Source organism: Hibiscus syriacus, unplaced genomic scaffold, assembly GCF_006381635.1.
Source record: "Hibiscus syriacus cultivar Baekdansim isolate YM2019G1 unplaced genomic scaffold, ASM638163v2 tig00110933_pilon, whole genome shotgun sequence".
Taxonomy (NCBI): Eukaryota; Viridiplantae; Streptophyta; class Magnoliopsida; order Malvales; family Malvaceae; genus Hibiscus; species Hibiscus syriacus.
The window spans coordinates 651,706-675,363 of record NW_024062919.1 but is presented as its reverse complement, the minus strand read 5'-3'; the positions used below and the strand labels follow the sequence as shown (position 1 = coordinate 675,363).

At 33.9% G+C, this 23,658-nt stretch overlaps 5 protein-coding genes across 5 annotated transcripts; 2 read left to right on the top strand and 3 right to left on the bottom strand.

Annotated features, from left to right (window-relative positions):
* Window positions 1-2,156: 2,156 nt before the first annotated feature.
* Window positions 2,157-3,396, bottom strand: LOC120147080 (endochitinase 1-like). Its single transcript, XM_039160536.1, has 3 exons — window positions 2,949-3,396; window positions 2,712-2,865; window positions 2,157-2,591 (listed from the first exon to the last, which is right to left on the bottom strand). The coding sequence occupies exons 1-3, from the start codon at window positions 3,394-3,396 to the stop codon at window positions 2,198-2,200; spliced, it is 996 nt and encodes a 331-aa protein (XP_039016467.1). The 3' UTR covers window positions 2,157-2,197.
* Window positions 3,397-6,352: 2,956 nt separating this feature from the next.
* LOC120147045 (ubiquitin-like protein 5) lies at window positions 6,353-6,848 on the top strand. Its single transcript, XM_039160511.1, has one exon. It carries the CDS (start codon window positions 6,464-6,466, stop codon window positions 6,683-6,685), a length of 222 nt encoding a protein of 73 aa, XP_039016442.1. The 5' UTR covers window positions 6,353-6,463; the 3' UTR covers window positions 6,686-6,848.
* A 2,261-nt stretch (window positions 6,849-9,109) lies between these two features.
* On the top strand, window positions 9,110-11,599 carry LOC120147121. Its single transcript, XM_039160566.1, has 4 exons — window positions 9,110-9,245; window positions 10,150-10,371; window positions 11,193-11,319; window positions 11,462-11,599. Exons 2-4 carry the CDS (start codon window positions 10,172-10,174, stop codon window positions 11,537-11,539), a joined length of 405 nt encoding a protein of 134 aa, XP_039016497.1. The 5' UTR covers window positions 9,110-9,245; window positions 10,150-10,171; the 3' UTR covers window positions 11,540-11,599.
* Window positions 11,600-17,572: 5,973 nt separating this feature from the next.
* On the bottom strand, window positions 17,573-19,318 carry LOC120147057. The gene is made up of 2 exons (XM_039160520.1): window positions 17,743-19,318; window positions 17,573-17,668 (listed from the first exon to the last, which is right to left on the bottom strand). The coding sequence occupies exons 1-2, from the start codon at window positions 18,106-18,108 to the stop codon at window positions 17,621-17,623; spliced, it is 414 nt and encodes a 137-aa protein (XP_039016451.1). The 5' UTR covers window positions 18,109-19,318; the 3' UTR covers window positions 17,573-17,620.
* Window positions 18,461-19,529, bottom strand: LOC120147079. The gene is made up of 3 exons (XM_039160535.1): window positions 19,403-19,529; window positions 19,015-19,334; window positions 18,461-18,847 (listed from the first exon to the last, which is right to left on the bottom strand). Exons 1-3 carry the CDS (start codon window positions 19,527-19,529, stop codon window positions 18,461-18,463), a joined length of 834 nt encoding a protein of 277 aa, XP_039016466.1.
* Between the last annotated feature and the right edge of the window lie 4,129 nt (window positions 19,530-23,658).

Below are 23,658 nucleotides of genomic sequence, written 5' to 3'. Positions count from 1 at the left end.
GAGATACAGTTGATGATGAATGTCAAATTGATGCTGACCACTTTCAGCTTGATGATGAAATTTTCCACCCCCACCGGTGAAGGGTACATAAGAATAGACCATCATACTAGAAGGAAATGCCATCTGCGATCCATGCAAATCTCCCAACATGCCTCTGCCAAGCCACAAGAGCAAGCTCTTGAACCCATGTAGGTAGACATGAAATTAACATCTTGGATCGCTTGTGTCTGGAATTAGAAAGTTTGGACCTCTCCGATGACAAGAAGCCAGGATGGGTGTAGTTGGCTGAAAAATATAAAAGCAATACCGCTCTTCAAGGGGATAAAGAGAAAACTGCACAAGTCGCTACCACCCTCCCAAAGTTGGAAAGACACTCCTTGATAAGAGTGCTCAGATCCCACTCTGGCGTCTTTGCGTGGTCCACAACCGACATGTAAGAAATAGACTCGTCTATAATAATGAGTTCGCATAATGTTAAGCATTCGACAAAACCAATTAAGTAGAAAAAGAGAAAATTAGTTATTGACAAAATCTAAGAGGCAAAGCAAGAAACAAACAAACTCCTGGCAGCTGGTTTCATTAGGGGGGTAACATATCTAGAGTGGATCTCTAACATCGTTATGGTTAGAAAGGCAAATGGCAATCGGAGGATGTGCATTGATTTCACGGATCTCAACAAAGCAAGTCCCAACGATGGTTTCCCACTCCCTTCTATTGATTGATTGGTAGATTCTTCGACCAGATATAAATACATGAGCTTTATGGATGCCTTCTCAGGTTATAATGTTAACACCCCAACCTGGTTCAGACGAAAACTCGATTGATAATGCTATCGGAGAACATAAATCGAAATCATATATTCATACATCATACTTTGCTCATGCATTTTCATACATTCATATTATAAATTACATAAATGCATTCATAACTTAGACAACAATGATTCATGTAAATATCATGATTAGGGACTAGATTGCAGGATTTCAAAAATTCAAGACCTAAGTGTAGTCAAATTAATCTGTAATGTTCAACTAAATTGATTTAGCATATCATTCAACATTTGAAGCTCATAGAATAACTTAAACAACAACTAGGGACTTATATGCACAATTTACCTATTTTCTACATTTGTATCGATATTGACCAGTACAATATTGATATTTCAATTTTGGTATCAATACTCCCTTACCATTAAAAAGTCAAACATTATTTTATTGCCAATACCGAAAATCAATATTAATATCATAAGGTGTAGTATCAATATTCAAGCTTAGCATTAATACCAAAATTATATACCGTAATTACAAATTAGACTATGACATCGATACTCTCTTCACATTATCGATACCATATGCACCAAATGGTCAATTTCACCTATCTAACATGTTTAAAACTCAATCAAAATACCCCGGATCAAGTGCAACCTAAACAATATTTTAAAATATCACAATAACATTTCATAACATCCATTTAACACAACATTTATGCACAATAATCATTAGGAATCACACTAAATCCACTACAATTACCATTGAAATCAACATGTATGCTTTCCATTTGTACTCTTATAAACTTGTGCATTCAGAACATCATTTACCCATGAATTAATTACACTTAAACTTAATGAAACTTCACAAACAAATTATTTAAAAATTTAGTTAGAAAATCAACATACTCCTAAGGTTCAGTGTCTAAAACGATGTCATTTTGATCATCAATAGTCCTCACCAAAACGACATTATTTTTCCCATGACACCATGGTGACAGAAATATCAATCTACATCATTGTGTCGTTAAAATTTAATGATTCAGTAACATAATTGAAGTAAAAATCAAAGTTCAATGCTATAATTAGAGAAATTGAAAGTTCAATGGTATAAACGATACACCATCTCAAGTTCAATGGTCATTGCAAATCCAACAAAGTTAGATCAATTCACTATTCTGATACATTTTTGATTAAGTTAAATGTGATTACAAAGTAGTATATGTTCTAAATACTCTCAACTGTTCGATAATGAACGTTCAATCACCCTTGCAGTCGTTTTTGCACGAGTATGTGACCTCTAAGAACAATAACAATTCCTTTAACCACTGAGGTTAGTTGATTCGTGCTATTATTACGATACATTTTTAAATACATAAGGAGCACAAAACATCATAATCTATACTTTTACTTATTCATTTGAGACAAAAGCTACATGGACTCCACCGAGTCTCCATTCCCGAAAGGCCTTTGATTATAGCAATCAAGATTGTTCACGTAGCTAACTCCAAGCATGTCACAGTATCTCTTATAGAACCCAATACGGTCCTCTACCTGTGCATTCCAACCCCTACCACATTCGAGCCCTCCATTGATAATATTCGTGATCACACCATACCCGGGAACCCGACCCACTGCCTGATCGCTACCGGAGGGTGTCCATGCTCCGACGACCACGTCATGGCATGAAGGCTTCGGCGATTGCGGAGTCATCCAAAACCAAAATGCTGACCTAAAGGAAATTGTAGCATCACTTGTTAGCAGGTCCGGGTTGTTTAACAAGTCCACCCCTATGGCCCTTCCACATTGCCCATAGTTGAAGTTCCTGGAATACCAAAGTTTGATTAGTCAATTACAATGTCAATATCTTGACTCAAAAAAAAACGAATTTTTCAAATCGACTCGAAGTTATTATGGGGTAGGTTGGATCAGGTTGGAAACGAACCAGGAAAGTTGAATGGGACCGCGGCCGAAGTATCGTTTACCGGGAGCACAAGGGTTGGCTGGATCCGGTTGACAGAAAGTCGAAGTGGTGTCCAACTCCCTATTGTAGCAGTATCCCCATGAATAGGGACCATCCAGTGCAGTCGACCACCCGCCTGCAACATCAATCATCGAATCGGAAGTCGTTGAAAATACGACGAACATCGAGTGATAAAATTTAAAGATGGACTAAACTAACCAGTAGTTTCATGGGAAGTTTGGGCCAAGAAGGCAGCTATTTCCCTCTTTTGAGTTGCTTGGTCACCGGTCGTAGCGAAGGCAGGGTAAGTCCTTGCAGCAGCGATGAAAGCATCATAGGTATAGAAGTTACGTGCGGGACAAGCTCCATCGTTTCGATGCAGAAGCATCCGATCGAACAAATCTCTCGATATAAGATCAGTTAGTCCACCACCAGGCGGCCCGGGAGGAGGACCAACAGGGGTGCACTGACTTTGACAACCGTCTTTGCAGTAGGGATCGGTGTCGCCGCACCAACCGAATTGGCTACAACATAGGCCGCCGGGGCAAAGAGCACCACCTGCTTGCCTTCCACACTGCTCCGCTGATCCTATGACTACAAAAGACAAGAACAAAAGCAAAATTGACAAGGCCTGCAGAGAGCTCATTTTTAATCTGGTTGTCCCCATTGGAAGGACGTACATATATACCGTGAGTAGGGATGGACCGAGTAGCTCTTCGAAAATTTTAAATTTTTATATAATCATTATCGGATAAAAAATTTATAAATTTTACATTTTAAAAATTATTATTCCAACTCGATTCTTAATGAAAAATTATAAAATTAAAGTCCGTCATTTTGATGGATTACGGGCTGTTAGGATAGTAAAGTCCATTCTTAATCAAACAAGATTTGTTTTTTTAAGTATTATTATTGGCGGTGCTTGACTAGAACTTGGAAATTAATAATTATTATTTGACAAAACTTAGAAGTTGAAATTAAGAATTGGCATGAGGGGTGGCTATTGAATCATCTCAACAATGGTTTTGTTTATTACTGCTTTATTCTCTTTTTCTTTTCATTTTTTCTGAAGTTAATTTTATCATATTAAAATATTATTTAATGCAACCACATCATAAAAACAAAATCATAAGTCATGTCATCACTGAGATGCTCAGATAACGGTATAGGGATTAAAAGTTTCAATCTATAAAAGCGAGTGATTAAATTAAAAACAAAATCAAGTTTAATGACCAAAATAGGAGTGAGAAGAAAGTTCATTGATGAATTTATAATTTACCCTATTATTATTTGGTCAATATTGTAAGGCACTAAGGCTAAGTCAAGTAGCCAAGAAGGTGATAGAGTATGTCCTAAGTCCAAAATCACTCGCACTTTGAAAAAGTCAAATAATTTATTTTTGGAATTATCCTATGATTTTCTGTCCATATTTGCAAGCAGCTAAACCTCTATAAATAACCCATTCTGGATCGCAAATGAAGAAGAAAAGCTTGAAACTAAGCTCAACAATGGCGGATGTTGATAATAAAGCACGTTCATCCGTGCATGTATCATGTTGTACTCGTATTCAATATCCGTGTCTATGCTTCATAGTATTACTTAAAGCAAGAAATTTAATTACCTCAAAACATGCCTTCTTAGTCTCGAAAATGATTCGAACCGGATCTCTTCAATGTTTGTGATAAATCCTGAGCGAAATTCATTAATGGAGGGCTTCCTGTAGTCTCTGGTAGCATAGAGTGAATCTAAACTGTTTACTGTTATTCCTAACTCGAAACCTCTCACTCATTAATGCCATGCCCTGCCATAATCCAATTGAAGTGGAGTTTTCTCAAGCTTGATGTCTTCCGAATTAGTACCATTCTCGTCATCGTAGGTAAAGAATCCGGGACAATGCTTGTGTTGATTGAACTCGAATCTGGATGCAATGTGTAGACCGAGATCATCGATTTTCTCGGACTTTGTTCTCGATTCGTGTGGTCATCGGTTTCCTCTAGAATGCAACCTTGTTTCACTGACTCAACAAGGATGATTTGGAAAATATCTTCCTTGATGAGACTCTCAATACTAAATGCATATATTTTCATCTGCAGTTCCTTGATCATATCAGCTAGGAAAGCCTTCAAAACATCATCCTCCATGGACATTGCCGCAGTTTCTAAAAATTTATTGTCGGACTCGAAGTTGTGATTGGAACTCTCGACTTTCATCTGTTGCAGTTAAATAAATGCCGAAATGGAAATGTTTATAATATCTTTAACAATCTAAAGCAAGCTTTCACCGCTGCCATCTTATGCTCTAGCACCGCCGCCGCCGTTTTGGTTTCTCACCTAAAGTTCAGCTGTTGTCTGGGGGATAGATATATCATTGTCGTCGCTGCTCTATTCCGATTATTTTATATAAGAATACGAGGAGATCCAAGGGATATGGCTTTGTAAGCTTGTTTGATCCCTTTCTATTGCCGTCCCTTTCTAATGGATATCTCAGACCCTACTTTGGCTAGATTCACTATTGTTGGATCTTCCGAAAGCAAGTTTTCCATTGCTGATGGCTAGAACATTGGTAGTCATCGGCAAACGTTTCGCGCAATAAGGAGCCGTGGAAGTCCAACCCCTGAAAATAATATATGTTTTTCCGAGTAATGAGACTAAGAATCACACCAATTTAAACAACCGAAAAGGCCGAGTCTTTTAACAGCTAACTTAACCAAGAGCACCAAGCTTGTCTATACCCACAACTAAAGCACCAGCAGCATAGTTCACCGCTTCTCGAATCAAAGCTTTTCGTATAGAATTTCCTTTATAAATCTCACCTTTAAGATCAAGCTGAAAGGCAAAGTATGAAAATTCTGGTAAAGATCAATCTCTTTTCGTTCTTTTAAAGTGAAATTCATCGAAATCCCGAGTTATCGGTAACGAAAGCAACTTTCTTTATAGAACACATGCTTTCATAACTTCTAGATAATGGCTGTTAGAGAATGTCAATCAGAATATGTTTTACAAAGGAAAAAAATCAAGGCTTTTTATCAATAGAAAGGGATCAAACAAGCTTACAAAGCCATATCCCTTGGATCTCCCTATATTCATGTATGAAATAATCGGAATAGAGTAGCGACAACAATGATATATCTATCCCCGGACGACGGTGAAACTTTAGGCTAGTAACCAAAACGGCGATGGCGGCGCTATAGCATAAGATGGCAGTGGTGAAAGCTTGCTTTCTGGCGATATAGAATAAAGGAAACCCCTTCTTTATATTTTAGCAGTGCTTTCTTTTAGAGTGGGGGAGATGATAGAGTGAAGATGGAAGAGGAAGATTAGTCAAAATGGTCAAAAGGGATAAGTCAGCAGTTAACGGGTTATATCAGTTTTTCGTCATTTATATTAATAATTGTTAAATTTAAATGATCGATTTGTAACGTTAGTTACCGATTTATAATTTCTGAAATATATATAGTAAAAATGAAAATTTACTTAAATATAATCTTATTTATTTAATTTACAATAATAAATATTTAGTACATAAATTAGCAAAACGAATGAAACGGCGTCGTTTAAGAAACCAAAAGTATAAAGTAGTCAACGGTTAATGTATTCTTCTTTAAAGAATTCCCAAAAAAAAAAAAAAAAAATCCACCCCACGCTTGGGTTCTCTCCTTTTATTTTCCCTGGGTTAGCGAATTTGGGGATTAGGGTTTTATCTGGAAAATTTTCTTTTAACAAAAAAATTCAAAGATGATCGAGGTGGTGTTGAACGATCGTCTGGGGAAGAAAGTCCGCGTGAAGTGCAACGACGACGACACCATCGGAGACCTTAAGAAGCTGGTGGCGGCGCAAACCGGAACCCGAGCCGACAAGATCCGTATCCAGAAATGGTATACGGTTTACAAGGATCATATCACTCTCAAAGACTACGAGATCCATGATGGTATGGGCCTCGAACTTTACTACAATTAATTGAAAAAAGATGATCATCGGCGCTTTTATTTTATGTAATCTGTATGGTCTTTGATCGAACAAAAGCTGTAAATTCCATGCATGAATGTAATATAATCGTGGATGATGGTATTTACGTTTTGAAGTATTGTTAATGGAATAATAAGTTTATGGATTTGGGTTTGGATTTTCTTTTAAATAATTAGAGTTCGATTATAAAGGCTTGTTTATGTAGTTTTCTTGTTAATGCTCGCCCTTCCATTGTAATGCTTGAATTGATTGCAGCACTTCTAACAGACTCCTGCAAAACAATAGTTTGAGATTATTTACATTTTTATACAATTGCTGCTACTAATTGAATGAGACCATAATTGGTTGATTTCTAACATTTAAATTATAGAAATTGAATCCATTGAACAACCTCTCTGTAAAAGACACAGTATTATTTTCTCTAAAATTTTCGGATTTAAATAGTTAAACATGGAGGGTGTGTGTATTGTCTAATTTTAAAAAGAAAATTATAAAACTATAGTATAGTTGATATAAGAAGATACATAATCACGATTGTGGAGAAATTTGTTAGGCAGTGGTACTTGAAATCGAGCATTAATCATTTGACACATGTTATTTGGAATCTTTCTGTTCCTTCATCTTCCTTTGGCTTTTTGTTATAGTTATATTTAATCGAATTCAAATATATGTATTTTGTTGTTTAAAAGAATCAAATATATGTCGAAACTGAGTCTCCGAATGGAGGCTTTTTCTTGACAGAAATAGAAGTAGATTAATAGAGAGAAAATATATAAAATTACAATAAATGTTTATAATTAGAATTGAAATTAAAAATATAATTAAAATATTTCCTTATAAATATTAACATAAGAAACAAGTCTCTTAACGTCGTATAAGGTCTGTATAAGGAAAAAGTGAAATGCTCATCTAATAAAACTCAAACAAAAGGCATATATAAGGAAAAAGTGAAAGGCTCATCATATAAGGTGTGTATGCTTAAAAGAAAATAAAGAGTTGAAGCAGTATAACTCTATAATACCCCCTTCAACGCTTCATCGTGCACTTCAAGTTTTATCCGAAATGATACATAAACGCACTTTCGTTATTAATTTGATGAGTGGTCAAAATGAAATCATTCCTTAATGACGATGACGGCAAAACTTTCGAGATAACGTTCTCGAATTTTTTATTTAACGATATAACGTATTCCCAAGATTAATTGCTCAAATAGGGCGAATTGCACAGTGTTGGCCGTAGGTCGCCATGTCTTCCGGGCGACCTACGGCGTGGCAGCTTCCCAGCATAGGTCGTCATGCCCTCCGGGCGACCTTGTAGGTCGCCATGCACGCCAGGCGACATGGTAGGTCGTCATGCACGCTGGGCGACCTTGTCCTGCGCCTTGCTCCCCGTTGCATGCTCGCCTGCTCCCCACTGCATGCAGGCGACCTCTTCCGACGTGCATGGCGACCTCTTCCGACGTGCATGGCACATGCAAAGCTTCATCCTCTCGCCACAGCTCGTAGCAAAGCTTCATCCTCTCACCACAGCTCGTATAGAACACTTTTATCGTGATTTAATTGCTGCATGCATGAGGGAGACAGGGGTGAGGGAGGCAGAGCCATCTTTGTCGTGATTTCAGCAGAATCACAGAGGAATTCGAGCCATTTGCATGGCGACCTACAAGGTCGCACCGAGTGTATGGCGACCTATGATCTCGTTTGGCTTGCATGGCGACCAATCCATGCACTGTATAATTCACACCATTTGAACAATTATTTCTTGGACAACATTATCACGTGAATTGTTTTTTTTCACAGCAATATCTCGTGAGTTTTGTCGAAGATAACTAATGATATTATTTAATTTCGATGACCGAAGTGTAAGTGTAATAGAAAATAAGTTTAAAATATCACACCATTAATCAGTTTCAAGAAAAGCTTTATATACTAATTTAAGAAAAATTATAGAAACCTCATGCACCGATTAGTTTTTGGATTTAATTTTAGGATATAATCATTTTAATCATTACAATGATATATACCACTTTTACATTATGTCCATCTAAATGATTGGTTTAGATGTTAAGATGGATAAAGAATTTAAAAAATAATTTAAACAATTAGCATATTCAAAGATTTAAAATTATTTTATTTCTTTTATATTTAAATGATCCAATATTGCACGGACCAAGTTGTTTCAGTGGTTAAAGAAATTGTTTACGAGTTCGAGCACCAACGATTGTAAAAATAATTGAACATTCATTGTCAAATAATAAACAATACTTAAAATAAAATATTATTTTATAATCATTTTAACTTAATCAAATAAAAAATGTCTGATATTCAATCCAATTCATGAACATCAACCGACGCCATTGGGTATTGGATTTTTGGGCTTGGGCCTCTTTTCCGGCGGTGCCCGATCTTCTTCTTCTTCTTATTCTTCTTCGCGTTCTCTCTCAAATGAAACTTCCTCAAGCTCTGTTTTTTCCCCTTTTCCCCGAAATCAAAATAATAAAAACAAAAATCAAGCAAATTCATAGAAGCTGAATTAAACCCATCTAAAGGAGGTTCGTAAACTGACTTCTATACTCTTTTTTTACTCGTATTGCTAGTATAATTTTGCTTACCCCTCGTTAAACTGCAACTTTTAGCCATCAATTTGAATTATTTAAAAAATAAAGTTGTGAATGAATTGAGAATCGGGAGAATCAGCAATACCCACTTAACAGAACATTGCATAAATTTAGTACTTAAAAAGATTATGTTGAAAATTTGTTTGTTTGTTTGTTTGATAAATTTTCATAATTTTTTTAAAATTCTTAGTTTCACTTTAGGTCTTTTGATTTATTTATGGTTTTAGAATTATTTTAATTAGAATTACTTATTTATTCAATATGTGAAAAAGTGTAATTTGAGATTAGGTGAACGAAAGAAATTTGTTTTTATTCTTAATTATTTGTGTTTTTGTGGGAAACTAAGAAGGAAAAGTTCCCAATTAAAATTTGTTTCAGTTTATGAGAATTTTGTGGTTCTTGTTGAACTTAAAACTGATATTGTTGCCCTGAAACTGGACTTGAATTTGGAGAAGCTTGGTATGTATATTGTGTTAGATATAAATTATATTATTTAAACTCGAGTGTGAGCGTCGGATATGAGAATTTATCATACACGAGTATACTCAATTGCTTCAAAAAGAGCTTTTCTGTATAGTTGGGAGATTATGTCCGAGTCCCCATTTCCATGTTCAAAATATATGTCGATGCATGTGTCGGACAACTATTTTAGGAAAAATGAAGAGGCCGGGTAGCATAGGATATAAATGTTGAAAGGGTAGTGGTAAGTTTAGGATTTAGGTGGCTTTTCGATCTTTTTATTGAATGGTCACTTATATTTGAGTTTTTTTGGGCTATCTAAACTGAATAGATAAGTAAAAATAGTTGACGTTCTATTGAAACTGACATTTGTATACAGTTTGTTTCTTGATTTGCTGAAAATGACATCCGTTGAGAGACATACAGCTGAACCTCAGAAAACAAGCAATCCGACTGCCGACACTGCAAAGGTTCAGAGTGCATCATCGTCGTCATCATTCCGAAGGTGGGGTAGGAAGTATCCGTTTATCAGATATGGGCTTCCGATGATTTCATTGACCGTGTTCGGGGCAGTCGGCCTCGGCCACCTCTTGCAAGGCAGGTTTGTTCTGGTACTTGGATCTCTATTGATCGCTTTAGCGGATGAGACCTATGTTTCATCCAGGATTGAATATATCTGCTGCGATGAGAACAGTAGATGTCATGTTAACTTTGGGGGGCAAACTTGTTATGCTGTAGATTATTGGCTCAGTTTTTTTTATTTCTTATGATTGTAGTCGGACCTATAGTATTATGAGGTCGGTTTCAATCGTGGTATTTGTTTGTTAATTTGTAAAGTTGGTGGAAAAAATCCGATTTCAGAAGGCTATTTAATAGGTCAACTTCTCGTTTGACTCGGCCTTAATCCAGTACTGTACAATATCTACACAATTACACATGCACAGACATACATATCTTACCACGGTTTTAAGGTACATAGCCAAATTAGTTTTTAAAAGGAAAGGTTTTGATATGATTCTTGTTTGGCTCTTTATCCATTGAGTCTTGAGTGTAAAGTTCAAGATCGGTCATCTATCATGGTTTACTAGTTGGTTTGGTTATGAGCTTAGTGGGTAGAGTTAGATGACATTTTGTCTGATTTTCCGGCAGCATTAGAGGTTAGATGAAAATTCAGTTGCTCAACCAACATTGGTGGAAGGTGCCAATGCTTAAACGGAAGAGTATTTATCACTGCTGTATTTTTGTCTTGCTTGAGTTCACATGAAAACTCTCGGCTTGCATCTGCGGTTGATGCTCCACTTGAGAACTGCTGAATATTTGGACTTTTATTTTCAATATGATTATCTGTTTCAATTATTGTTGCAACACCTCTAATCCATAGGCCAACTGTCTTCTAAAATTCAATTTTATTTCGTAGTTCAGCAAGGATATTGCAAAGGTGAAAGATGATCAAGAATGGGAAATCATCGAGACGAAGAAAGCGTTATCAAGAACAGGACCCATCGATGCATATAAGCCAAAAAATATTTCATTGGAGGAAGAGTTAAAGGTAGATGAGATCTTTTATTTCGATGTTATTCATAAATCTCCGGACCCTTGTTTAAATATGCATCGAACACAAATATCGGATACGGGCACTTTGAGAAAAAAACGAAGAGTCCTCGTGACTTGCCTTTTCTTTTATTTTGTAGGCATTGCAACAGAAGGTTGATATAAACAACTATGACTACAAAAGAATTCCAAAGCCAAATGAAGGCAACTCAGGCTAACATTTTGTGCTCTCAATCCAAAAGGTTTCTTCCATAGTTGCTACAAACATTAGGAATTTGGTTTTTATTTCTTTTCAGATGCATCACGATAAATACTCGAGTTTAATGCGAATCTGCTACGAGTCGAATCTGTTGCTTATGTTGTTTTTTGCAAAAATTTAGAACACGGTTTTGATAGTTGAGATTCATGCATGTAGCAAATGGTTCAGTATTCCATTTGAGAATTTTCAAAACATCCGTTTTAATGGTGAATGGGTAAACTTCTTTTACTACAGCTGTTAATGGAATGTGTATTCAGTACTATATTGATATTAGTTGTACTGATATAAGTTGTACTGATTCGTGTGTGTCGTATTCGTCAAGTTATAGTTATAGTTATTTTATATGAAAATCCACATGTACTAATACATTAAATTGATTAACCTAATTTGATATTTAAAAATATATTTTTTAAAAATTAAACATGACTATTAAAGAATAATCATAATGTTGATTTTGTCCATAATTATAATGGGTGAAATGTGTTCAAGCCAAGAGCTTGGTCCATGCATGAAGAATTGCATGCCATTCTGCATGGAAGAGAAAGATGCTACCCAAAGTGCATGCTCCGTAGACTGTGAAAAGCATTGCCGAGAGACTAAAGGGAAACAGGGTGCAGTTGATCTTCAATGGGCAGTTAATTGATCTTTTTCTTTTCAATTATTATTAGATATTTTGATAGCCAAAATTTTTATATATATAATTATGTTATAAAATGTCTGTGATTGTGATATTTATGATTTTTTTAAAATTTATAAATTTGTTGAAATATTTTATAAATATTTATGAATTTGAATTGTGTTTCATATATAATCATATTTGAACTTAACTAATTCATAAATAATATATGAATTTTGGGTATTAAAATATGTATATTAAATGCCCAAATCCAAAATTTTAAATGCATATAGGCTTTATATAAAATGTGTATATTCATAAACAATATTTGTTGAATTATATATATTAATAATTTTATTTTTCTTATTAATTTACATATATTTCTTCTTGATGTGCAAGTTATTCGGCGTATAGATTTAAATATGTTTAATAATATTAATCAAATTAAACTCAATCAGCATTTATATTTAATATTTCAAACTGTATAGTTACAAAAAGTTAGAAAGGATCGTATTAGTTCTAAATCGAGAAGATTATTTTTTTTCTTTTTCAAATTAATTTATGTTATGTTTATTTTTGGTAAAAGGATAAGCCTTTATTACTCATTGTATAAGTGATTATGATGATTCAAATATCGAAAATAAAGATGAAATAAAAAATGAAGATTTGAACATTTAAACATGTTTAATTATTTATAGGATTATAAAATTTTATTTTTAAATCTAATTTTAGTAAACGAATGTATTGAAAAAGGGGGGAATCTAAAATTAAATGTTTTCACCTAAATCTTTATTAAACTATTAAAAAAATAAATGATTATTAAACTTATTAAGATGAACCTTAAAATTATCAAAATTTATCACTATTTTGTAATATACAATGATCATTTAATAATCAAAATTTTATCTTTCAATAAGGTTAAATTTTAATGATCATTAAAGTAAAATGTATGTACTGTTTTTTTTTTGTGCGTCTCATTTTAATTGCAATCCGCAACTTTCTTGGGTTTCTCAGTCTTATGTGTATTCTATAAAGGAAGGGAAAAGTGTCGTGGTTTGAATCAATCAAGTGAACTTAATTAATAATGGTGCATATTTTTCTTTTTTAACATGAGTCAGTTGTGCTGTGTATGATGTTAACCAGAAATGATTGTATCTTGCTTCCAAAAATTGAAGTTTCTTGATCCTACGAGTTCTGAGATTTGTGTATAATGTGCGCAGGTATATACGAAGTGTGAAAGAGTAGAATATTATGATACGCAGTCTCGATGAAAAACTAACCATTTTACATAATTTTATCAAGCTATAGTTGGATGGTCTTTCTGTTTCATTTGGAACTCTGTGTTTTGATTTCTGGTGCTAATTACAAGGGTGATAGTGTTTGGAAGGAAAATGGCACGGATTCATTTGGTTTGATGCCACATTCATCAGCTTGCCGTCAATCGAAGAGCAGACTTAGTTCAGAGGCATACGTCGGGTCCGTATTGTCGTAACTTATGATCATACAGAGTAACTTTTCAGTTAAGTTCATGCTTATGGCATTTACAGGAATGGGAAAGCCCTTTTTTCCATCACTCGTCACCTTGCTTGGGCACTAATGGAGTATGAGAAATAGCTGGCTTTATGGAGAGAATAATAGATTTCGAAAAACTAATAACCCAAAATAATTAATAAAAGTGATGTAGCGGTGTTGAATTAATTCACACCAAAGACATAAAGTACTTAAGTTTAAAATAATAGGGATTTATTAGGGTAACATGACTTAAATTTAAATTAAAAAGTACTTAAAATGTTATTAGACCAAATATTTTGAGTGGGGGTAACACCCGGTCTCATTTTCTATGTAGATTCGTTCTGGTTCACACATTATAATTAATTAATTTAAAAATAACTTTTTTTGTTGTTGATGTGATTTCTTATATATACATGTTATGTTATCTATTCTAACTATAGTAAAAAATATATATATTGTCATAAATATAACCCTCTATATTTTTTGCGTAAAAAAAGTCATATTCTATCAATTTTGAAACTATAAATTTTAATGATTATTACAAATAAATTTGTCACAATAAATAATGAGATTCAAATTTTTGTGACAAATTATATTTGTAGTTATATATTTTAATTATAGTAGCACAATATACTATCAAATTTGTTTTCATCCTTTTTTGTGTCAAAAAAATATGTTATGTAGTGACAAATTTTGTAATTATAAATTATAGTTATTGTTACGGAAAAATTATCTGGTCAAATAATAAGATTTAAGTTTTTATGATTAATTATTTTTGTAGTTATATATTTTAATTATTTTGACAAGTTATAGCGTCAGAAATGTTTTCTTCTATTTTTTGGTGTCAAAACCTTAATTTTAATCTCTCTGTCACTATCGGCCGACGCCATCGTCGTCAATCAGCCAAAAATCCAACGATGTATGATCGAAAGAATGCTCAACAGTCGAAACTCCATACTCCAACCTCTAATTACAGCGAAAATCAGCAATATAGGTGGAAATCGACGTCCGTGAAATGTTGCACCTACACTGCCATTAGTTGCTTGGCCAGTTACGAAGACAGGGGGTTTTGGTCGTGGGTGATTGACCGATCACACGTCATTGACTGATCGGCTGATTAACGACGGTGGTAACGGTTTTGCAAAGGTAAGGAAGAAAAGGAGAGGTTCAATAGAATATTGAATCACTATGTGGGGTCTCACAACTTCCGTAACTTCACTACAAGAACAAAAGCTGAAGACCCTGCTGCATGTCGCTATATTGTTTCATTTCACTCTAGCAAGGTTGTTAAGTGTGAGGTTGTGGGACAGAGCTTCATGCTTCATCAGATTCGAAATATGATCGGTATGGCGGTTGCCCGTCATGAGGAATTGTGCTCCCGAGTCTCTCATTGAAACTGCATTGCGAAAGTAAGAGGAATTGTGCTCCCGAGTCTCTCATTGAAACTGCATTGCGAAAGTAAGTACTTTAGTTTTGAATTGCATTGCTATGCTTGTTGGATTGGTATGTGTTTAGTATGATATAGTCAATATATTTGGAGGATACCATGTACCAAATCCGAATGTGTCTGACACAAGTGTTAATCATAGATACTTTAGAGAATGAGAGTCCGAATACTCTAGATTATGTTTGTGAACGAATTTTGGTTTGTGGCTAATACATATCTTGATGAATTTCAGGGATGTACGCATCAATGTACCTACAGCACCCGAGGTTGGTTTGTACTTGGATGAGTACTTCTTTTCGCCTTATAACCAAAAATGGAAAAGTTGTCTATGAAATATTATGAAGAAGAGGCAGAGGAATTCAAAATGTAGTTTATATACTCTCGTATCGGCTCCACGGAGCGTGAGGAAGGAACTGTGGCCCTATGGTTGCATTCTCTAAACCACAAACTATCCCGATTTACAGGCCTGCAGTGGAGACTCAATTGAGGGTAAGAAGGGTCCTAAGGTTGATGACGGTGCAGACACCATCGAAGAGCAAAGTAACGTGGTGGAGAAAAACGGAGACACTGCTGAGATACGAAGTGTGAAAGAGTAGAATATTATGATACGCGGTCTCGATGAAAAACTAACAATTCTACATAATTTTATCAAGTTATAGTTGGATGGTCTTTCTGTTTCATTTGGAACTCTGTGTTTTGATTTCTGGTGCTAATTACAAGGGCGATAGTGTTTGGAAGGAAAATGGCACGGATTCATTTGGTTTGTTGCCACATTCATCAGCTTGCCGTCAATCGAAGAGCAGACTTAGTTCAGAGGCACACATCGGGTCCGTATTGTCGGCACTTATGATCATCCAGAGTAACTTTTCAGTTAAGTTCATGTTATGGCATTTACAGGAATGGGAAAGCCCTTTTTTTTCCATCACTCGTCACCTTGCTTGGGCACTAATGGAGTATGAGAAATAGCTGGCTTTATGGAGAGAAGGGTAATCAAGATATAGCGGTGTTGAATTAATTCATACCAAAGACATAAAGTACCTAAGTTTAAAATAATAGGGATTTATTAGCGTAACACGAATTAAATTTAAATTAATAAAGAAAATTAATAAGGACTTAAAATGTTATTAGACCAAATATTTTGGGAGGAGTAACGCCCAGTCTCATTTTCTATGTAGATTCGTTCTGGTTCATACATTATAATTAATTAATTTAAAAATAACTTTTTTTTGTTGATGTGATTTCTTATATAGACATGTTATGTATTTTAATTATAGTGAAAAAATATATATTATCATAAATATATCCCTCTATTTTTTTGGAGCAAAAAAATAATATACTACAGATTTCAAAACTATAAATTTTAATAATTATTACAAATAAATTTGTCATAATAAATAATGAAATTTAAATTTTTGTGACAAGTTATATTTGTAGTTATAATTTTAATTATAATGACACAATATATTGTCAAATTTGTTTTCCTCCTCTTTTGTGTCAAAAAAAATATGTTATGTAGTGACAAGTTTTGTAATTATAAATTATACTTATTGTTAAGGAAAAAATTATCAGGTCAAATAATAAGATTTAAGTTTTGTGATCAATTATTTTTGTAGTTATATATTTTAATTATTTTGACAAGTTATACTGTCAGAAATATTTTTCTCTATTTTTTGGTGCCAAAAAAATTATATAGTTACACATTTAGTCCTTGTTACTTATATTTTATATCAATTTGGTCCTATTTTAATAAATTAAAATAAATTTAACCCCTCAAATTAGAGGATGACACATGTTACCTTCCTAATCAATGAAGCAAACACCAAACCACTAAATCAATCCTATCGTTTAGTATAAAGTAAACAATATGTACTATATATTTGACCAAATAATATAAATACTTTACTTAAATTCATAATATTTTATATGTTTTAACTTTTAAAAATATATTTTATTCTTATTTTAATTTAAAAATATATATTTTATTCTTATCTTCAATTAAAAATATGTTTAATTTTTATTTTTTAAACAAGCAGTTGTTACATTTCTCATTGCTTACTGCAAATTACCTTCGATCATCTTTAGTTTCTTATTTGGAAACTTCACAATGACATTTATGGTTCATTTTATGTTTATCCAGCAGGCTATGTTCAAGAAGGCAATTTGGTAGGCGTAAAGCCAGAGAACCAGAAGCAACAGAGTAGGTATTTGAGGTAGATGATACCAGTGATGATACGATGTATGAAACCATAAATTAATTACGATTACAATAAAATCATACATACTCAAATAAACCATACACAAACCTCAATCCAACCATACAAACTCAAATAAATCCCAAAGTGACATTGAAACCAAATCACACAAACTCATTCATTAATTAACAAATTACACTCACAATTATTAATACTCATAATCATAGATATAGCTCACTTTAATCCTTTCTTCAGAGAAGTTGGAATGAAATGTCAAACCCCTTGTGAACTCCTTGGATTGTTTAAAATCTTCATACACGTCTACAATCATGAAAGACGATTAAAATTAAAACATTGATGATTAAAGAGAATAATGGCTTTTTATTTATCCTTACCACTGGCTCAAAAGTTTTCTTCTCCAAACCGGCGGCATCTGTAGTGGGCAATGTAGTTGCATGCAGGCTGAGCACACTTGAGAATTTCTTCTTGGCAAAGCTTACCGCAATCGGAACATTCAGGATAACCCGTAGCCTTCCTGAAAAAACCAAGCTCATGATCATGTCTGCCATAATACCACATGGTGGCCCCGTTCTTGACAAATGGACGATTTCCAAGAACGCAATCGGGATGAGCAGAAGTATCACAGATCGAACAATGATAATACCAAAGGCTTGGATCTCTTTCTCCTTCACAAATATCACAATAACGATGATTTGGATAATCATTATCATTATGATAAGTAAGGTATAGCATGTGTTCATCCGATTTGTGAGGAGCTGAATGTGGTAACGTTACGCATCCAAAATCCAAAGCAAAACTGCACTTTCCACATCTGAATGCACCAACCCAATGCCAGCCGCTGCCACAACCATTACACTTCTTCTGCTTGCATTTGAAATCAAAAAAGAGGAAGTGTTGGTGTGCTTGCCCTTCAATGATATCAGCAACTTTTGCACACCTTATGCAAATATCGTAGTCTTCGTACATTCCTCTAACGCTGTAGAAGAAACCACTACAAAATCGAATGCACAGGTCACATAACTTGAGATCTTCAAATCAAAGAGTAGCATTCAATTGACGAAGCCAATGTTGCTTGATTCTTGGCAACTCAGCTCAACTTTTGTGAAGACAAAAATGGCAATCTGATTCCGAACAATAATAGAGCTGAGTTGAGACAGGCAGCATGCACCCATCACATTGTCTATCAGTTTCCTTCTCCATCTTGTCTGCTAGCACCAAACAATGACCTTCATGGCTGGAATGTTCAATCTTTGTGGCTTCCCCATCTTCATTCACCTCAATAACACGAGTGATGGAAGACTGCTTCGCTGCATTGAGCTCCTCACACCGGCATTCTTCCTCAATTAACTCGTAAAATATTTTATCGTCTAAGGCACAATTCACATGGACTTCGTAATTGCAACTTGGTACCACACAAGAGTAACTGCCATGCTCTACTTTCACTTCATCGAAACAGATCTTGCAATCCTTCCTTGTAAGCTGTCTTTTTTCAAGAAAATATTTGCGAAAAAGGCAGTGATGATGTCGTGAGAATTTGATAATGCGTGGGAGTTTTGTGCAGTCTTTATGGACGACAACACAACATGTAGAGCATATATAAGAAATATATTTTCCCTCAGTGCCACACGCGTCGCAAATGAATGAACCTGGTCTCCAGAAGAGGGTGAATGGGTGCTGATGGTGCCTTTTATCTTCAACAACGGGCCTCGGCCAAGCACATTCAATATTGATGTTACAATGGCAAAGTGAACAAGAATAAAAGTATCCGGAATGTTGGGTTTGACATAGCTTGCAAAAGAGAGAATTCTTTTCACACTCAAGAGAAAGAGGGTGTGGTGATGGGAAGGGTGATGGATTTTAACGGGTAACTCATCAAGGCATTTCTTATGGAAAACAAAGGATGGACAGTCGAAAACAAAAGTAGATAGCATCAAGCAATGGTTGATGACACCAGAGGCAGCTGAATCTTTTGAATAGATCCATGGGTGTTTGAATGAAGGTGATAATTGCAGACTGCACAAGTAAAGCATGGACCTGAAACCGCTTCCCTGCATCCAGAACAGTAAGCTTTGGGATCAGCTTCACTGCTTTGCACTTCCACAAACACCAAGGGATGCCCATGGAACTCATGCTTCATCTCTCTCTTATTTTTCTTCTCCATTTGTGTTTTTCTGTGAGTAATGAATACTATGAGATAGTAGTGAATGACAACTCAATGTTCAAACAATTTCTTATAAATAGCAATTAGAGGGAATAGGATTCTTGTCTGTTGTGGGATTAAAGAATAAAGTTGGTCTCTCAACCAAGTAAAGAATTTCTTGAGGAACAATCAAGGAACAAAATAAAAAATAAAAAATATATTAAATACTTAAATTAATATTCTATAAAAAAATACTTAAATTAATATATGAGAAAAGATTCCCCGTAAATCTAAAGATCTTTTAAAAAGTTTTAGATTCGATTCATATTTAAGGACTCAATTATTGAACTTGTCAAAAATATTTTCTATATATCAGATCAACCTTTTTTTCTTTGATTTATTTAGTCGACGGTGACATCGGTTTTGATGTTGGTTATCGATTGTTGGTTTTTTTTCTATTTATTTCTTTTTTAATAAAGATAATTTTAACTTTGTGACACGTTTTACTATGCATTTGTGGCACGTTTTTTGTCTTCTCTCTCGATCGTTTGATTGTTCTTTTTATTTTATGTTTTCTCATGATTAGATTTGACAACGCCAAAATTGATCAAGATGACGCTTAGTTATAATCCTATTGATATTCCCTGCTATAAACTCTCGAATTGAATTTGGATACACAATTTTACGCTCGTGGATAGTTTCTCACAACGTTTGACTCTGATTTGTGATTCTCAATGATCTTTCAATAGCTTAATCCCCTTTATGTCGTTCGTTTACTGATGAAGTCAGATTTTTTCGTATCTATTTTTTATTTGAGTCTTTTGGTTGAGTTTTTAACATTTTCCATCTATTGTCATTATATGATCAAAAGTGACTAGTTTCAATGCTATAAGAAAATGTCCAAATTATATATTTAGTTTACGATGATAGTTGTAAACTCCTATTGTAATTTTGGATATTTTTACTTTTTTAATAAGACTAGCGGCTTCTATTCAAAAAATTATTATTTTATATTAAAAAATTGTTAAATATTTTTAAATTTAAAAAATGTTAATATAATTGATCCAATTAATGTCGATACAGATTTAATAGTGAAATTCTTTTTTTTAAAATTAAGCTAAAGGTGATTACAAAGTAGTATTTGTTCTTAGTGCTCACAACCATTTGATAATGAACGCTCGATCACCCTTGCAGTCGTTGGTGCTTGAACTCATGACATCTAGGAATAACAACAATTCTTTTAACGAATGAGGTAAGTTGGTTCATGCATTTAATAGTGAAATTCTAAACGTGAGTGGGATGGGAAAATGAATATCATAATAGTTGAAACATTGGAGTAAGTAGTAGAACACAATAAAGGCCAGTGGGTCACGGCCACCAAAAAATTTGAGAAATTATAATTTTGATCTTTAAAATTAGATAAATATGAGGTGAATATCAGTTAGTATTTGTTCAAAGACTAACCATACTAGGATCGATAGTTCATGCAGAAACCAAATTTAAAATATTTAAATTTAAACCCGTTAATTGCAAAAATATATATGTTACCAAAAATTCAAGCAATGCACATGGGAAAGGGACTTGCAAAACTTGATATGCTAAAGAAAGAGTTTCTACAAAAATAATCGTTTCTTTGTTAAAGTTTTATTCTTTCTTATATTCACGTTCATTTCATGCACCATCCTCAGACCGATACGGATGATACAATCCAAGACGAGGTGTTTGGAAATTGGAAAGGTGTCTCCGCACATTGCTGATGAAGGTGATAATGGCAGAGTGCACAAGTAAAGCATGGACCTGAAACCACTTCCCTGCATCCATAACAATAAGCTTTGGTATAAGCTTCATTGTCCATTTGTGTTTTTGTGAGTAAAGAATACTATGAGATAACAGTGAATGACAACTCGATGTTCAAACAATGAACAAAAATTTCTTAAACAAGTACATAATTTCTTGAGAAGAAAGACAACCAAATTACCAAAAATCCAAAAAAGGCATATAGAAAAGAGGCTGATAAAACTTGATATGCTAAAGTATTTCTATAAGAATAATCACTTTCTTTATTAAAACAATTATTCCATTCTTATATTCACATCCAACTTGATTAAAGGGAGTATTATTTTCTCTTGAGGTCCTAAATTCGAGTAACTGCGTTTCTAGAGTGTATATGTTATCAATGGTTAAAAAAGACTATGAACGTACTAACGAGAAGAAAAGAAAGACTAATATATTAATATATGTTACCAAAAATTGAAACAAATCACATGGAAAAGAGACTTGAAAACTTGACACGTTAAAAGCATTTCCACAAGACAAATTTATCTCTTTATTGAAGTATTCTTCTTCTCTTTTATTTGCATTACAAACAAGGAAATGTAAGTAAGGCATATCCAAGATAAAAACAAACTATTGACATGCTAAAGTATGGTGCTTTGCTTATTTACAAGGATTGCTGCTTTTCCATTTGCTAGGACTTACGAATTTTTATAAACCATTGACCCTCCATTGTTTTCCAAAATTTAAAAGTAAATCTTATACATAAAAACGATCATTATAATCTTTTAGAGTAATAAATGGAAATTAATAATATATACAGTTGATTTATCTCTTTATTGAAGTATTCTTCTTCTCTTTTATTTGCATTACAAACAAGGAAATGTAAGTAAGGCATATCCAAGATAAAAACAAACTATTGACATGCTAAAGTATGGTGCTTTGCTTATTTACAAGGATTGCTGCTTTTCCATTTGCTAGGACTTACGAATTTTTATAAACCATTGACCCTCTCCATTGTTTTCCAAAATTTAAAAGTAAATCTTATACATAAAAACGATCATTATAAATCTTTTAGAGTAATAAATGGAAAATTAATAAATATAATTACAGTTGTATAACTTAAATATATCATACATGTCTAACTTTATAGTATCCAAACATGGATAAGTATATTTATTGATTCGAATTCGTTAGTTATTTATATTATCCAATTGCTGCCCAAGTAAGCAAAATATGGTTAAAAAATCTTAATTCACATCTACCTTCTCTTCTAAGTTGTGAATTCAATACTCATTAGGAACAAAATTCTCTTTCTTCTCCATTATGAGGGTTGAAGTTAGGGATGGCAAACGAATACAATTTTGTGGATTCCGCACCGTACCCACTCCAATTGGGGCGGGGATGGGTATAATTTTAGAGGGTAGTGGGCAGGTGTAGATTTAGAAAGGTACATGTAGCGGGTAGTGGGCGGGTGTAGATTTAGAAAGGTACATGTAGCGGGTAGTGGCCGTGTGATGGGTTTGAGACCTTATTCGCCCCACATCCGCACACCCACTAAATACCCATTAAATTTTGGACCATTATAAATTTAGGTATAATTTTAGGGTTTGTCATTTATGTGTGCCAAAGAACAAAAATATTATGTGTTTGTCATTTATGTTTCTAGGCTTTAATTATGTATTTTATTATGGTGTTTTATGTACTTTAAGATCTATGTTAACACTTAACTCAGATAATCATTGGTTTATTTTATTATGTTTCTTAATGAACGTTTTTGTTTTATGTTTGTTGCTTATATATAACTTAAGGTTGTTGTAAGGCGGGTCTAGTAGGATACATCTCCAGTTGGGTAGTGGGTGTGGGGATGGATTTGAGAATGTACTCACGTGGGCGGGTGTGGATTTGAAATTTTTTTATCATAATTGGTGGTGGACGAGTGATGAATTTAAAAATATTAGGTGTGTATGAGGATGGGGGTATCCGCACCCGACCCGCCCGTTTGTCATCCCTAGTTAAAGTTTGTGTCTAATTCGAAGATGTTACAAATAGTTATTAGAATTTTTTTTCTATAAATATAGGCGAAATACAATATAATATATATTTGAAGATTTTCAACCTTTTGACAATAGAGGTTCATACCCCTACCCTACCTATATAATGCTCGAACGTGAGATCACAAGAAATAACAATGAATCCTTTAATTATTTAGGTCACTTGATTCGTGCTATAACTATTTTTTCCAAAACCGAACTAAATTGAACCCTTGGTTTTATAAATGAAGAAATAAATAAAATCATCAATAAACAATTATAGTTTGATCCTAAGAAAAAAGTGATGCTTTCAAAATTATAATTAAGATGCTCGAAAAGGGAGC